Below are 18501 nucleotides of genomic sequence, written 5' to 3' on the forward strand. Positions count from 1 at the left end.
ACCCATCACACTTGAGCTACACGCAGGTGGAGCACTGGGCAGCTATGGAAGCGCCCAGGGAGCAGTTAAGGATTAGGTGTCTTGCTCAGGGACACCACGACATGCAGGAATGGTGGGGTGTCTGGTCCCAAGTCGGCTGCCCTACCATTACTTGTCATTCATTCCATAAAAATGGGCCTGAAAGAAATTGACGTGCAAGTTGTGGGAATGGCTTGGACTTAGTTGAAGGTGAGAACACAGGACAAATAACTGCCATAACACTAACAAAAAATAGAAATGAAAACCCAGAAGGTAATGGGGGAGGCCATGGCTAGATCCAGAAGACAGAAATTTGGATGGTTCTACAGGCTCATGGAAGAATAGTGACGAGAAGATGCTGGTGAATGCCACAGATATACTGCTGAAATGTCACATCTAGGAAAAAAAAGCCACAACAAAAACAGTGTGGTTACAGGGTGGAAACATAAGATACCTCATCCTTACTCTGTTGGACGCTGTCAACTTGACTTTTACAACACACTTAAATTATTTTCTTTTCTTACTTTTTGACCTACAGGAAAAAAAAAGATCAAATATGTCAGCATACTTGGCAAAATACGCAACAGTGTGACAGTAGCATTTAGCCTCATTTTTCTTTTTTTAGCACTCTTTAAAAGATTTTCAAACATGAACACCAGAGATTTTTGATGTAGGCAACATTCAGGTCAGCGGATAAACAACTGAAAAGCTGTTCAGATCAGCAGGTACACTTGCTCGTGTCCAGTTTTTGCTGATGTAGTCATGTGTTGGCACACTTGCTGTTTCTCAGGTTTCACTAGACAGCTGGTCAAGCACACATCACAGAAAATCAAAAGCATATGTTGCAGACATTTGCAGTGTCATCATGTCCATCTCTTTTGGCGTACATCTGGAAAAACAATCGGCCTTGCAGTACATATGTGACAACGGTTTTAAGAAGTGCACGTGTACAGCAGTGCTGTACCTCTGAAAGTGGATGTTCTGACCCAGTATAGAGAAAAAAAACTACATGTTCATATTGAGTGTACAGATTACGGCATTAGTTAACAGTTAAGAAGCAGAGTTTAGTGATTGCGTATTTATCTCACAGTAAAGATATTTATTGAGTGACAGGATACTTGGACAAACAGTTCAGCTATAGTGTAGTACAGCAACCAATGAAAATAATGATTTCTTATATTTTCTCTACCTCTAATCAAATGCAGTTAATGAGTCATGATTTTAATGTAACAGTGAGGATCAATCCAGGCGTTAAATTTTGTGATGCAGCTTTAAAAACAGCTTCTGTGAGACAGTACATACAGTAGTGGAAAATAAAATGGATAAAATGGCTGAAAATGAAATCATAACATTCTCATCATTCTATCAAACATGTAAGGACAGCATGCGTCTTCAATCTATAAAAAAATTAGGACAGTGATAGCCCAGTATGCAATGGTATTTCCCTCTGAAGCATACAAAACAGAAAAGGCACCACTGATATTTTTCTTTTCTGAAATATTCTGGGAACCTTTGCTAGTGTATGGCACTTTACCTGCAACACAGAAACCCATTTGTACATCTTTTTTCTTTATAAAACTCTTGTTTCACTACATCGCTAAAATAAGTTTTATTTGTTACTTTTACTTTAAACGCCTTTATGCAGCAACTAATTTGCCAAAAGTAACATTTTATTAGTGCTTATTAGTTCCCTAAACGTAAAATATCCTATGCTAATTTTTAGACTCTACACAGCAACTGGATTGAGGCATTTTACTTGCAAGTCATCATTTGGTGATGCTGAATAAGTCCTGCTGCTCTCCATGTCCCAAAGGGCTGTAGTACTGTCTGCATTAAGGAAGGCTGTGTCTCCTCCCCGAGGGTCCTCTGCTTCACTAAACAGCATGCTGTCACAACTGGACTCCATGTAATGCTGCACATGGCATGCGGCTCTTTTGGAGATGTAGTCACTGGTATTGTTGGTTTGTTCAGTCAGTTTCTTTGTTAAATCTGAGAAACTATGACTGGCAGCTGTAGTGTCATGGTCACCTGTGACTCCGTAGTTAACATTCTTTGTAATAAGCGCTGGGCTAGGTGGTAAGCTGTGAGCCACATGGCCGTGGTTGTAGTGAGAGAAGCTCCTCTTCTGTTCATCTAGCTTTGAGGACATGTGTGGCTGGCTCTTTTTTGACAGCAGCAAGGGTTGCTCCTCCTCAACCGAGGGGCTTAACGCCACTGAGGGAACAGAGATGGCCAGGCTGGACATGGGGGCTGACATCTCTGATGGAGGAGAGCCTGGAGTCGTGAGAACCGTCTTTGACTCAGGTGACAGCTGAGTTATGGCAGATGCATATCTACGGAAACACAATGAAAACAGAAACACTGACTACAGTGCTGAAAATGTGAACACAGTTAGGTTTGAAGAGTCCACACTGCAAAGTTAGACACAAAAACAACTTACTTTGTACTATACTGTACAGCTAAAGTGTATTTGGACCAAATAGTTATGAATCACAGAGTTATAAGATCTGTTAAACTTTGTTGGCCACACAAAAACCTAGTATTCCAGAATCATCTTTTTATTTACCATTTCTAAAAATATCCTGGTTAACGTGACTGTAGAAACGTCTTCTTCACCCACATAAATGCACTGTAGTAACTATGCCTGACCTGTATGTGGTGCTGTAACCCTGCCACAATAACACAACCAAAACAGAAAACAAGACATGGGGCATTAAAGTGGCATATTAGGAATGAATTCTAAACACAAGAAAAAGACGCATATGAGGTTTTAGATTAAGTTATGACGTCACTATTTCCAAAAGTTGGCATTTCATGAGGGTGACATCCATAGAAAACAATACTCTGAAGCACAAGTAATAAAATATATCCAAATTGCAGTTATAAGGTCTACGAACAGCCACAATACCTCACAGAGAAAATAAACAAAAAATTGAACTACTTAAAAAAGTTCATAAGAACTGTGAAGTGGTGCTCTGCCAGTCAACAGAACCCCATATCACCTTGTAGAGACATAGAAGGTTGTTAGGAGCATAATACATATAACAACTATTTTTGTTTGTTTGTTTTTCATTCAATAAGTAAGAAGTAGAGTTTTCACTGCAGGAGCCAAAATGACAAGCAACGTGTCCATGTGTCCTGTGGCCAAGAGGTTTGAGAATGTTTCTAGTTTTCAAGATGAGTGTTTTTCTGGACTGGAATTGAACAGGGAATACAAGTGAACCTTAATGGCTTTTTGGTGCAAGATATTCAAGTGAGTAGGAGTTGCACTGAGTATGTGTATGTGTGGGTGGGGGTGTGATGATGGCCATCTTGGATTTTGAAGTAGCAACCCAATTTTTGATAGGAACCTTCCTTACACCTACACATACCAAAGCCACATACCAAAATGAAAGTCAGTGCCTTACTTATTTTTCAAGTTATCAAGCTCACAAGATGGACTGAAGGACAGACAGACAGAGAGTATTTCCAATTTCCCTCCTTGCTCTGCAACAAGGTATAACAACAGGGTTCTAATGATCTTATCTGATAAACATTACAATATTTAAAGAAGTTTTGAGTTTCCATTTAACACAAAATGCAACCATATTCAGAACCACAGTGCCCACCAATGCAGAAAAGTGTGATTCCAGAATTCTGGGTCTAAATCTCTGTCTTTGAATGATTCCCATTTATCAAGCACATTTTCAAGATATCTTAGGTAAGAAAAACATTTCCCCACAAGTCATCATGATGTCAATAGTTAAACACACTTATGTTACACTTTGTTGTTCAAAAAGGACCCAAAGGCAGGTTTCACAGGTAGGAGGCAGGCAATTTTTCTTTTTTCTTTTGGCTGCTCCCTTCTTCAGGGTTCGCCACAGCGAACTAACTCGCTTGAAGACTTGGTAATAGTTTTTACGCCAGATACTCTTCCCGACGCAACCACAGACCACTGACCTACCACAGCCCTCTGTGTGGAATAGAAAGCTGCCATCTAGGGCACCCAGGGGAGCAGATGATGAGGGTTGAGGGCCTTGCTCAAGGGCCCAGATCAATGATGGTGGAGTCAGGTGTGGGTGCTTCACCTTTCCCACCCACATTTTGATGTTGTCGAACTGGTGACCTCCCAATCACAGGCCCACCTTCTCTAACTTCTGCACCACCACTTCCCCAGGTAGAAGGCAGGCAGGTGAAAGACAAAAGTTTTTTTTCTTTTATTAATTACTGAAATTATTTACATAGACTTCTACATTTGTTTGCAAGTGCAAATAAAAAAAATTAATTAACTAATGGATATGAAGAACTATCTATTTTAGTTTTCTAAGATTATACATAAGGTTTTGTCTTTTGACTCTCACGCAACAATAACAGTTTCACACAGCTTTGTGACAATGTATTTGTCAGTGAAGGCAATGATGCCACAGGTTGTTCTTTCTTCTCTGTTTCTTCTCCTATGTTGAAAAGGCCACAGGTCTCAGGAGTAAATGATTAACTGTTAGCACCTAATAGCGCTCGTCTTTTAGAATAACATGCTTTTTGTCTTGATAGAAGTTTATATAAAATATTGGCAAACTGTTCCAGTCAGTGCAGCAAGAGGTGCTTATTCGACTTCACTAAGGCTTTGTGAATTAGATAAATGAGCAATCATTAGTTTGTTCTTCTTTAGTGGACACAAATTTTATACAAGTCTCAGTGAATCAGGATCTGAGATGAAGTAGGTATGAGACTTTTTCTTAAAATGTTTTAGTCTTAAATCATGCAAAAAATCACGTGATTTCTAGTATAGTCAAGCTTTAGACTTAAGTAAGACATGAATGTGAAATAAACACTCTATAGGTGGCACAGTGGCTCAGATGGAAGATTTGTTGCCTCTCAGCAAGAAAGTCGCCAGTTCAAATCCCGGCCGGGGACCTTTCTGAGTGAAGTTTGCATGTTCTCTTCATGCATGTGGGTTTTCTCTGGGTGCTCTGAGTTCCTCCCACAGATGAAAAACATGCATGTTTGGCTGACTGGTAATTCTAAATTGTCCCTAGGAGTGAGTGAGAGAGTGAATGGTTCATTGTCTCGTTTGTCTCTATGTGTCTCTGTGATGGCCTGGAGATCTGTCCAGGGTGTCCACTGCCTCTCGCACAGGTATTGCTGGACATGGGCACCAGTAACCCCCATGACCCAAGAAGGAAGAAGCGGGTAAAGCTAATGGATGAACGGATGGATAGATGAATAAATAATCTGTTTAGGACATCTAATTAGAATCCCAGTGCTGGGCACAACTAACCAAAAAGTTAGCTTTGCTAAAGCTAAACCACTGAACAGGTAAAAAACATAGCAGAAGCTAACGCTAAACCACTAACCGCTCTGACGAATGTCACTGAGTCTGCATCACACGTCTTCGGCTCCTTCCAGTTGAAGCTGCGTTGACCAATCACTGATCCGAGGTGTTGATTTAGATGTAAGCAGGCTGCAGCCGTTGAATGGCCAGCGGTGCTACATCATTGGGTGACCCGTCCAGCAAAATTGCAAACTACATCTGAACCACCACTTCCTCATCGTGTTGACAGACAACACCACAAAAAATGAGCACCTTTATAGAGAAATATCAGAGAAGATGGTGCAGCATGTCTACACCCTAACTTATAAGCAGTGCTGGGATAAGCTAAAGAAAGTGAAGTCCGATTATAGGGTGATTAAGAACCGCAACAGGTGGAATGGCTTTAACACAATGACCTGTCATGATACCGCCCAGTTTGCATTGATGATCCCATCCACAGAGCGAGAAAACAAGTCACAGTGGCAAATCACCTCCACCTGAGAAGAACCAATAAGACGAGAGCCGAGTGGAGTCTCACTCATCAATGGAAAAGCTGCTTAACAGAACAACTCATTCTGTCAGATTAAAAAAAAACCTTTTTATTTTCATAACTGTTAAGCCCATTTTTTTTTACAATTTGTACGTCAGCGCCTACATACCTTCATTTGGATGAGTTTGCATTGTTTCATTACACTGAGGGCTGATTTGACCTCTGAACATTTACAGCAACAACTTCCAGAGGTAAATGTCTTATCTGAAATCCACGCTGACTTTTAGGTTTAAGGAAAATTAATATAGGAATTTTGCAGAAATGTCTAAATCAACCAACAGCAATTCCCTCAAAAACCAAACCAAACAAAACTAGATAAAGAAAAGCTATTTCTTAACCTATTCCAATTTCACTGTGAAAACCCCTAAAATTAAAGCTGGAGGATTGGACTTTAAAAATTCACAATTACACAAGTGTAACTTGAATATAGTTTGGTAAACAGCTAAAAATACAAAAATGCACAATACTCGATGTGCTTGTTTGTTGCTAGTTTAAACTTGTATGTATCTGAAGGATATAGGACCTGGAAAAGTCTTGGCAGCTTTTTGTTCTTTGTGGCTGTCTCTTTAATACACACATTTCAAATTAACTTGTCAATTACCTTGACCTTTAAGGCAACCCTTGTTGGAGTTTGGTGTGTCTCGGCACTTCCCTGAATAAGCACCTAAGTCACTGGTGCCACCTGTGGCATTCAGACGACCCCGGATGCCCTGTGTGGCACGTTGGCTATTCTCCGCCAGTGACATCACAGAGAAAGACTCAGTGTCAGACAGAAGACTGTTGCTCCAGTCCTCACTCCAGCTGTAGAGACAGGGAAGGTGGTATTTACATGGAGAGCGGTTTCAAACAAGCCTTTGTACCAAAATAAATAGGGTTCAAATCAGACCGTTTTTCCCTGGTTTTGATGCTGTCAAGAGTATTTTGAAAGCAGAAATGTCTACACAGAAGGTGACCTATTCAATCAGGCTTCTTTGACCTTGTCATATATTCAGAGCCGAATGGAGTGCAAAAGTATTCATCCCTCCTCCCCCACCCCATCTATTACGGTTTGGTGTGGTTAGACCCAAGTGCAGGGAGACATGGGGAGCACGACGTAAAACAGAGGTGGATTAATCAAATAAGCAAAAACAAAAGTGGCAGCAACAACTTACAAAATAACGCAGGGGAAAACAAAAGGAGGCACGAGGAGGACCAAGATGTCTGACAGGTTTGCAGAGCAACGAGCCGACGGTGAGGTGGTGACAAGGGATGGTTTAAATAGCAAGCTGGGTGAGAAGGTAAGTGGAAACACCTGGGTTGAGACTGATTGGGGACAGGTGAGGGTGAGAAGGTTTACAGTAAATGGAATATGGCAAAAGAAACTCTGGGAAACAAAATAGGACCTAACTACGACAACACAACTAAACCCAAAGGACAACAATAACAACAAACCTTGAAAAGAATGCTTAGATGACTGAAAAAATCACAAAAGGCACAAATATAACACCATCCTCCCAGAATTAAAAACTCTTAAGTAAGCTCTATCAATGAGCAACAGAAAAGCATGAAGACCAAGGAACTTTTCAAACAAATTAGACATAAAGATGTGGAAAAAAAACAGACACACGGGTAGGTTGTTTAAAAAACATATTCCAAACTCCGAGCATCCCATAAAAAATATGCCATCACAGCAAACCAGCCAAGGAAAGGTCCACCAAAACCCATACAGGACAAGAAGTCCATAAATCAGAGAATCAGCCAAGACCCCAAAATAACCCTGATGAAGCTGGAAGACATGAAAGTAGTTCCCCTTCTGTAAGCCTTACACTGCATTGAGCTGGGGTGGATGGAAGAGTGGTCAGGGAAAAACCATTACTTTTAGGAAAACAATGCTGATTAATGCTGTCACCCAGGAGCTAGAAGATCACAGTTTGAATCTAAGCTGTTGCAATTCTGCATGGAGTTTATGTTTTCCCTAACCATGTACTAATTTTTTCCATCCATCCATCCATCCATCCATCCATCCATCCATCCATTATCTTTACCTACTTCTTCCTTTTCGGGTCACTGGTGTCCATGTCCAGCTACCATTGTTCGAGAGGCGGGGTACACCCAGGATGGGTTGCAAGTCCATCACAGGGCCACAGACAAATGAGACAAACAACCATTCACTCTTTCACTCACACCTAGGGACAATTTAGAGTTACCAATCAGCCTAACATGCATGTTTTTGGTCTGTGGGAGGAAACTGGAGTACCCAGAGAAAACCCATGCATGCATGGAGAGAACATGCAAACTCCACCCAGATAGTGCACTCCACCTCATATATCTCCTCCTACATATCACTACACGAGCACAGCTACAGTGTGCGCTCTCAGGACATTATTACATGCAGTGTTCCCTCAGTGAGGACTGAACTAGGCAAAACGGCCTTCTCCTACTTTGCTCCTGTTTCCTGGAATATCTTGCAAAAAGAACTGAAGCTCTCAACCTTGATCTCTCTAAGTGGCTTCAAACATCTGCTAAATTCATGGAAAAAACCAACGCAGACATGCTCCTGTTTTTAGTACTTTATATCGCTTTGTAATGTAGTTGTTTTTGTTTCATTTTTTATATCATTTTCTTCCATGCATTTTTTTATTTATATGCCTTCTTTTATGATTGTCTACTGTTGTCATCACTTTATTAAAATTCAGGTCTCTCTTACAAATGAGTCCCCGAGGCTCAATGGGATTAACCTGTATAAATAAAAGTTGAATGAACAGGCCAGGCACATTCCATGTGCTCTCTCAAATCTTAAAAAAAGCACACTCACTTGTGATATTAAATTGACTGACTGCTGGAATAGGTGAGGGTTCCCACTGCCCTGGACAGGATTATGAAAGTACAGAAAATAGAAGCGTGAAAGGGTTTCTGTCTTCTCCATCTTAAAAACTCCCATTCATGTGACATCACCCTTTGAACATTTTGTATATGAAAGAAATATTTTATTTATTGATCTGCTTTCTGATACATTCAATATTATTTCCTGATAATAATAACCTTTATAATCCTTTTATTACTTTAAGATTATTGTGAATGCTTTGGTATCACTTGTGAATCAGGTGACAGTAGCAACTAGCCAGACGTGCCTACCGCCCCCCCCCCCCCCCCCCCCCCCCAAGAATCCTTGAGAAATGTTTACCCCTGGCAGCTCCCTCTGTGTGTCTGTGCTTGCTGTGGGTCGGTTCCAATAACACGAAGGTGAGGGAGGGGCCCCCATGTTATGTTTCTACAAAAGAAACCTTATCTAGGCTGGAAGGCTGAAACAGATCAGAACCAGGGCAGGGGAAGTTTTAAAAGTTCTGTACTTCTAATGTTTTTGCTTCCTGTATTCTGATTCTCTATGAAGCTTTATGTTATTAAACTTGAGGAAATCTACACCTGATCATTTGTGAATCAGGTTTTTCTAGAACTTGTACACTTTGTTCTGTTTTTCCTTTGGTCTTTTGTCAGAACATCTGATCACTTGCTTGTTATGGCCCCGAGTTAATCTCTTTTGCCACCAGTCCGACTGTATTTGTTTGATCCTTGTAGATTCTCTATAAATGGGTCTTTTAGTGTTTCTGCCTCTGAAGTATCTTCAGTTCATTCAGTGTATTTTTTTACCCGAGTTTAAAATTTTCGGCATCTGCCTTCTGTGTCCTGCATGTGGGTCCTCCTGCAACTTCACAGAGATCATCAGCATTACCCATCAACCAAATAATGACTCTAGGAGCACACCAGAAATGTACTTTTTTGAATACTGACTTTTTAAAATATATTCAGGAACAAATGACAAAGATATAAATGCAAAACAAAAATTTTTGATGCATATATTGTGATGAGATTTGTAAAGTTACACAGTCAAAAATTAACAGCAATATTTTAAACTTTAATAAGGAAAAAAAATTCCCAAGTCATATTTTCACCATGTTATTCATACATTTATATATGCCGTAATTCCCAACTAAATATTTAATTTATAAGCTTAATATTCAGTTTACAAACTAAATACTAAACTTGAAAGTTAAATATTTAGTTAGTAAACTAAATTTTAAGGTGATAATTAAATATTTAATTTCCAAGCTAAATATTTATTTTCAAAACTAAACATTTAATTTCCAAACTAACTATTTCTTGTCCAAGCTAAATATTTAATTTCCAAACTAAACATTTAATTTGCTAACTAAATATTTAACTCTGATCTAAATATTTAACTTGCAAGCTAAATATTTAGGTCCAAGCTCCTAAATATTTAGCTTGCAAGTTGAATATTTAGATCAGAGTTAAATATTTAGTTAGCAAATTAAATTTTATTTTGGAAATTAAATGTTTAGTTTAGAAATTTAAAATTTTGCTTGGATAATAAATATTTAGTTTGGACGTTAAATGTTAAGTTTTGAAAATAAATATTTTTGCTTGGAAATTAAATATTTAATTTACACCTAAATATTTAGTTTACTAACTAGGCAATAATAATAACGATGCATTTTATTTGTTAGTGCCTTTCAAGACACCTAAGGACACTTCACAACATTAAAAACACAAAATAAAACGCAAAATAAAACAATACAAAATGGCTTTAAAAACACGAAACTAAGAAGAAAATAACAAAAAAAATTAAAGTGAGATGGCTAACTTGAACAGATGGGTTTTGAGTTGTGATTTGAAGGTCTGAAGGGAGTCAATATTACAGATGTCTGGGGGAAGAGTGTTCCAGAGTTGGGGAGCAGAGTGAGAAAAGGCTCTGTGTCTTATGGTGCTAAGACGGACGAGAGGCACGTTGAGGTGGATGGAAGAGGAAATATTGCTGCTAATTTTTGACTGTTTGTTTACAAACAGTACCCCATAAATTCCTGCAACAAAACTTGAATTTTATTGTCACAGTTCAAAGTTTTGGTGCTGCGCATCACTTCATAGATATGTGATTATATCAACACAGTCAAACGAACAAGGAACTTGCAACTGCAAAAAAAAAATCTTAAAACAACAAACAAACTTGCCCTTAATAATATTTGAACGTACAGTATATTAATGTGGGAAAAACTAAAGCAAACAGAAGTTGCTAAAGTGACCACAGCTTGACATGTTTGTTCCTACCTTTGGCTGGAGATGTTGGTGAGTGTGGTGGGCTGATTTGCAGAGACATATTTACTGGTAGGGAAGGTAGTTTCTGTCTCCTCAGCTGTCTGCTGCATTGCTGACCCATTACATGGCTAAAAAATATGTAAATAAGTTGTTATGTCTCGACAGAATTCAAGTTTTGACTACTTTCATGTGATATTAGCAGCTTACATTGACAAACTTTAAATCTTGAAGAGGCACATTAGAATTCTGTTGTCCTGTAGCAGAACCTTCCAGATTGGAGCCAGTACCAGTACTATTACCAGAACTGGTATTGTTCTTTCGTTTGTTCTTACTGCTCTGCCTCAGGCGATCACGAAGTTTCTTCCTCTGCTTTCTGTTTGTAAAGAAACAAAAAGGAAACTGTGAAGCAGCAAAGATCACACAACATCATCAAATTAATTTGTAAAAATTCAGAACCAGTCAAAAGGTAAACCTAGTCATATGTTTTTCATGACTGTTGTTTTGGTCAATTTAAATATACTTTTTTATTCTATGTGTATGCTAATAAATTCAGTCCTATTTGGTGAAAATTTTAATATTGTACAGTAAACTATCTTCTACATTTTAAAACTGCTTTGATTTTTGGTGATTTAAATCTCTCAAAAATTGTTACTGTGTACTAATGTGAAATAATACAAATGAGACAGAAAAATAGAGAAAAACTATTAGTTTAAACAAAAATAACTAAATTTAAAAAAAAAAAAGGAAAAACAAAAGAAAAAAACAGTAATCAACACGTCTCATTACTGTATACAAGTTATTGGGTGAAGGTGACCTCTAAATGTTCAGGTCCTTGTTGGAGTGGAACTGAAAAATCTTCTGACAGAAGATCTGCTCCTCTTTTACTGATTGTGATCACTGTGATTTGTCTTTAGCCATGTTATTTTTATGTTTAACAACTTGTACATCATCATTTTCTTGTGGAATCAGCTCAAGAGTGTTCAGAAAAGTTCCACACACAGAGACAGCCCTCTTCATCGGTTTGGTTGGTTTCTTTAGGGCATTCTTTACACATGATGGTGATGACACTACAGTCGTTAAAATACATAAATCAACCACAGTGTGGATGACATGGCTCTTCTCTTCTGGCTTCTGTGAGGTTGAGGTGATTTATCATTGTGGTGGAGTCTCAAGTGCATCATCACAGAGTGTAGTAGCAACATGTCCGTGATGTGGGGTCCATATACACCTGGGTAGCTCAGTTGTCAAGAATTTGAAGCAGGACTGGCAACGCTGTTCAAATTTAAAAACACCAATCTGAGCTTAGAAATGGATGTCAGTGTTGTAAAGAGTGTACGTCTGTTGACAGGGTGTAAGAGAGGAAATACGATGGGGCATGGAGAGTGTGGGGACGTTTTGTGTTGCTTGAGCCATTGGAGACTAATTCCATCCTTTGTATTTTAAGCTTTTGACAAACATGCAGCTCACCAACTCTGTCCAGGTTTCCAGTCTGGTCTTGTTTTATCTCAAAGTTTGTGATAACACAGCCTGCATGTCCGTCTTGCTCTACTGATTTTTACAGTAAATTTCTCTCTGGTCTCTCTCATGCTTTTTTAAAAAAAATCTCTCTCTGCATAGTAACTCTATAGTAACCCACTTCCACTTGCCAGTTTTTTATTTCAGGTCACTGGTCATTTGGGACTTATTATTGAGAAAGTGCCTCACTTTTCTGGTAGGAATAGGCCTCTCCAGTCAGAGACTAATGTAGTCTGTCACAAAGTCAGTCATGGCATTGGGGTCATTTCCATGAAGAGTGTAGATAACAGCCCAGTCATTTGAATTCACTTCCTACGATCAACTCTTTATGATTTTCCCAAGAAAAGTCATGCAGGTCAGATGTATAAATGTCTGGCATTTGTATAAAGTAAATCTAGTGATTTATTCTATCTGGTAGTTCAACTGTTTTAAAGCAAAATATGTAGCAGAAAGAGACTTAGTTGAAGTATTCAGAGACGAGAGTGATGAGAGCTGATGGAATAACATGCACGCTCTTCAGCAGTGTTAGGTAAAATGTAAGGAGCTGCCAAAATATTACAAGTGAATTTTAATATATGTGAAACCAGTCTCTGGTTACTTTAATAGTAATATAATTTAGTTTAAAGGGTTATAGCTTACTAATAACAATAAATTATATTAAAAAAATTATCTAAAAGTGTGTAGTTTGTAAATTCATAAATACATTTGACAATTGACAAACGCCAATCAAAACTGAGAAAATCTTATGAGTAGGTTTACCTAAACTTTTGACTGGTCCTTCAGAGAGGAACATGTTTAAATTCATGCAATGTTAATATGATTTATTTATAGTGTTAGTAAATACTTTTACAATGGGACCAACTTAAAATATAGTTTTCAATTAGCTCCTCAAAATCCCCACACCTCACTCAGCTCATTTTATTCCTAAATAAATTTTGAGTTACCAACAAAATTTACATTAAAAACAAAAAACCTGGAAAGGCTTTGGTCTTGTTTACAAAGACAATCAATGCTTAAATGTCTCATTGCCCCCTGCTTATACAACAACCATAATTTATTGTTTTGCTTTTGTACAACCATTTGAAATGTTAAAGCTAACAGTCATACTTGATTAAGTTTAGTCTTCAAAAGAAATGTACATATTTTGGTTCAGTAAAAGAGATTAATGTGCTTTCCAGCATTTCTTCTATATTATAGGGATTACTGTGAAAATATGGGATGCTTTAAAATCAGTGTTATAGACTTTCATTCTGCCTTTATATAAAATCCCAGGGGATTCAGACTAAACACTGTCAGTCAGAATGTGCTGATTGGAAAAATGTGGGGATTTGGGTGCAGTAATTGGCATCTCAATGAATAAAACAAACATAAAATTTTGAGATTATTTACTTTGTTTTGCAGTAGGCAACCACGCACATGATCCCAACGACTAGGAGTGCTATGCAGATTCCTGATATTGTTAAAATACGTTTTTGATACAACTCCTCAGCTTCTGAAAAAGAGGACAATAATCTTTAAATCATCAGGTCTACAACACATACACATATAATGTAAACCCAAACAGTAAGAAAAAGGACTGTGAGGATGGATTAACAGCAACAAAAACCTAAAATGCTTACTACGGTAGTATTAAAAGTCAATTTCGATGAATAATATTACTAAAATCAAGTCAGTTGAGATAGACATTTTATTTCTCTTTTTTTGGTTGGGTTGCAAAAGCAATAGGTTCAAGAGGGAAACCCAAGACCATTTTCTTCCCAGCTACACTTCTCAGATTTTCCTGGGGGATTCCAAGGTGTCTCCCAAATCAAAGAGGAAACGTGATCCCTCCAGGAAGTTTTGGGTTTGCCTTAAAGTGACCTCCCTGTAGAACATGCTCCAAACCTCCAGAGAAAGGCATCTGGGAAGTATCCTAATTTGACTCCCAAACCACCTTAAGTCAGGTCTTTGGATGCAGCAAACACCATAGATGAGTGTTGGAACAATGTTGTACTAGTACCGTATTTTCCGCCCTACACATTGCTCCGCCCTATAAGTCGAATCAGTCCAAATATGTCTAAAAAAGTGGAAAAATCCATAAATATGTCTCTTTGCCATATACGTCGCATCTATTATGTGTCACAGCTGACGCGTCGCGTTTGTTACACGTCACCACTTACAACCCGGAAATGTGGGCTGCTGTTGTGCCAAAAATCGATGGGCTGCCAAATGGCGGCCACGGGAGCATGCACAGGAGGACTTTAACAAGAATTTAACAAGATTAACACTTAAACAATTTTTTTTTAACTTATTCACTGCTTCGGTGTTCAGGGAGCGCGTAGAGGGCGGAAAAAAATAAGGAGGAATGTTGTCCGTTTCTTCGAAATTGAACAAGAAAAGCACCTAAAACAATTGTTTGTTTTGCTCGAAATTATAGCAAAGGTGTGTCTCAGTTGAACTTTTATTTAATAAATGCACTTCAATGGTCAAATTAGCTGCATTTCACCAGGGCTGTGCAGCTGGTTTGACAGTTCCAAGCAGCGAGCAGAACGAAGATGGGGGGGACTTTGGAAAACCGATTGTATCATTAATAAATGGTGAAGATTTTCAGTCATCCAGGACATGGTAAATTCAAAAAAGTTCAAGTAAAAGTAAATTATAAAGTATAATAAATAAAGTTCAGTTGTTTTTGTATTGAAATTTTTGAATTTATCGTTATAGCCACGTTTACCTATTACATGATACAATGACATGCCATACTGCGTCTACTACTCTGCTGCCATCTAGTGGCTAAAAGTGGTACTGCTCTCTTTTTTCAGTCAGAATGAATGAAAACAGTCATATCTCAGCCAAAAATTGGTTTATAAATATGGGAAAAAAGCTATAAATATATCGCTTGGCCTATAAGTCACAGGGCATGTAAATTATGCAAAAAAAAAAAAAAACCTGCAACTTATAGGGCGAAAAATATGGTAAGTAAAAAGCTTTGCTTCTCGGCTCAGCTCTTTTACCATGACAGACAGAAGCAACATCATTATTACTGCAGACCAGGTTCCATCCATCGATCCATCTCTTGCTCTATCCTGCCACTGTCATTTTGTGAATAAGACACCCATATACTTAAATTTGCTACTTGGTTTGAGGCAAAAACTCTCTTCAACACAAAGGGGACATTTAACTTTTTTATGGCCAAGACCCATGAATTTAGATTTTGAGCAGTTGCCTCTCATCCCACTGGACTGTGAATTGTCCCATGCATTCTGAAGGTTATGATTTAAAGATATCAACAAAACCACACAATCAGAAAAAAGCAGATTTGACCCCAAGGTTACCAAACCTGACACCCTCGCTGTCCCTTGACACTCTGTTCATGAACTGTTAGAAAAATTGTCTCATTCTCTGATGTTGTTTGCTCAAAAGAACCACTCTCTTGGAAGGTGAAGATTTATATCTGGCATTTTACTTAAGGTCAGATTTCTGGACAGGTTACATGAGATTAATAAACATACATAGATGTGTATGCATGAAAACCAGTCACAGAAAACAGTCACGAGCCGCGTTATCTGCTTGCTTTCATATCCCTCTCAGCTCAGAGTTCAACATAGTTCAGGGGGTGTCCTTGAAGTCAGCTGCAATCTTCTTACACACAGAACAAACATATGGTTTATGGGCAGAGATAACATTGTGTTTTAGGAGATGGTTCGGGTGTTTTGAGAGACAACCAATCTCCTTTTTCTCAGGGTAGAGGAGAAAAATGTTCTCAGTCATTATAATAAAAACATTCATAACATTTGACCAAACATTCCCTGACATGAACGCCTCAAACATGATTAGGGACAAGAGGTAACCCTGGCAGAGTCAAACTCACACTGTGAACAAGCTCAACATAGTACAGGGAGTGCAGACAGAGTGTTTGCTTTGAGTATACAGGGACCAAATACCCTTTAAAATCAAACCCAGCACCCTCAAGTTTGCCTTGGGGAACACAGTCATAACCTTCTCCAGACTCACAAATAAATGTAGACTGGGGAGTCAAACTTACATGATACCCTCTGCAACACTGCAAAGGTGCATCTGCAATCACTGATCTGTTCCACAACTCAAACAAAAGCCACAATGCTCTCCTCGAATCTGAGGTTCAACCATTAGCTGGAGCCTCTGTATGGGTATCCCTTTCCAACATTATGAAGTAAACTTTACCTGGGAGGCAGATCAGTGGGATCCCCTTTGGAACATGGCTATACCTCGGTTTTTAAAAATCAAAAATTGTAAAAAAAATTAAATATAAAAAAAAGTTGTGTGGGGGGAACAACCTTTAGATCTTTGAATATCTTAGAGCAAATCTTATCTGCTGGTGCAGACAGTGTTTGATTCTTGAAGCTGTTTCACTTTTTGTTAAAGACATTTTCTCTACTTGATTCTGAAGAACCAAACTGAGAAAGGAACAATATCTGCTACGGAATAATAGGTTAAAGACCAAGATCAATGCAACTCAGAGAGAAGTTTTTCCGTTAACAGAGTGATATAAAAGGTACAATGTAGAAATAACATTTTATTTTGGAAATATGCCTAACAAACCATGAAGGGGAATTGGAGACTGACGAAAAAGAAGCAAATCTCTGACATCAATAGTAGTAAGAAACAGTAGGCATACAAAAGCTGGGGGAAAAAATCTGTTCTCAACTAAACCAATTAAAGTGTGCTGTCAATGGTAAACTAAAACTGAAATAGCTTATGGGAGAAAGTGGCATCACATAACATCAATGCCTCATAGCCAGAGAATCTAAGAGATGACCACAACAGATCCTGTAGACATTTCTGTGGCAGACATCCAAGTAGAAAGAGTTGGACTTTGCCAGGTCCAGACATAAATCACAAGGTAAGGAAACTAACTGTTCATGAACCCCCTGTAATATAAATTAATTATGTGCTAATGGATAGCACCACACAACATGTTTGACTCAAGACCAAACAATCCTAATCATAAAGGGCTCATTTCTTCCAAATGATGGGTAAAACCCTGCCTCTGCACATCAAGGTATCCTTAACATTAAGGTATCCTGCACATAAAAGAAAATTTGAAACTATATGGCTTTATTAGAACACTAAAAGCCTACATCAAAACTCAATTGGACTGTGGGAAAACATTTTGGAGGTCAATTCAAAACCAATTGCTCAAGTTGTCATAGTGGGATATATGACAAGGAGATGCTCTATTCTAGCTACTATTTTGCAAAGGCCTAAATTATTTCCAGTGAATAAAAAAACGGAAAGATTTGTCACCAAATGTGTTTAAGCCCTGGTTCAGAACCAGGAACTAACTTAGCATCTTTTCTTTTGATGATCAATATGACCATGCACAACTAACTGCTACTATCTAATGTCCTTGGTATAATTTGAATGTTTATTGTTGTTTGTGAGTTATGATGCAAATTTTGATACTTGCACGGACAACATACACAAACACAGCTTTCAAATTAACTTATGGGAACTTGGTTCATAAATATTGTTTCGTACCATATCTTGACAGCACTGATAAATCACATTTACACTACAGCACTTTTAAAACAACTAGTTTAAAAAATGTCATGGGGAATAATGCAAACGTTGCTTTATAAACCTTTACATTGTTGTCAATTTCATGATATACAGTGATTTAAAAACAAAATAGTGGTTGTAAAATATTTCTACCAAAATAACCATATAAAATGAAATCAACTGTAATAAAATTGGGTTTAGATAAACTACTGTGTCATCTTTGAGACTGGAGTTGTTTTATGATGGCAGCATTCCACTTTGGCCTTGACCCCACTTAAACTAGCCATTAGCTCATCAGTTTGTATATACTTAAACTCTTTCCCTGCAAACTGAGATTGTTCAAAGAACTCTCTTCAACAGGTAAGCTTGTTCATTTGAACCGATGCTCCCATCTCTATGGATGAGCCTCCCAATTTCACAGAGTTTATCTTTCACTTCTTGGTCATTGTTGGAGCTTCAAAGCAAAGGGGATCAATGCATATACAGACAAAACATTTTAATTAAAATGTTTTGTCTGTATATG

General features: G+C 38.1%; 1 protein-coding gene across 1 annotated transcript in view; it reads right to left on the minus strand.

Annotated features, from left to right (window-relative positions):
- Positions 1 to 1695: 1695 nt before the first annotated feature.
- Positions 1696 to 18501, minus strand: part of nrg1 (neuregulin 1) — a 36789-nt gene continuing 19983 nt past the window's right edge. Inside the window, exons 4-7 of the mRNA XM_037691755.1 lie at positions 13851 to 13953; positions 11154 to 11319; positions 10959 to 11074; positions 1696 to 2351 (exon numbers count right to left, since the gene is read on the minus strand). Coding sequence (XP_037547683.1) covers positions 1745 to 2351; positions 10959 to 11074; positions 11154 to 11319; positions 13851 to 13953 — 992 coding nt within the window. The 3' untranslated portion in view covers positions 1696 to 1744. The remainder of the gene's footprint in view (positions 2352 to 10958; positions 11075 to 11153; positions 11320 to 13850; positions 13954 to 18501) is intronic.

Source organism: Nematolebias whitei, chromosome 18 (genome assembly GCF_014905685.2).
Source record: "Nematolebias whitei isolate Nwh7 chromosome 18, NemWhi1, whole genome shotgun sequence".
NCBI classification, from domain to species: Eukaryota; Metazoa; Chordata; class Actinopteri; order Cyprinodontiformes; family Rivulidae; genus Nematolebias; species Nematolebias whitei.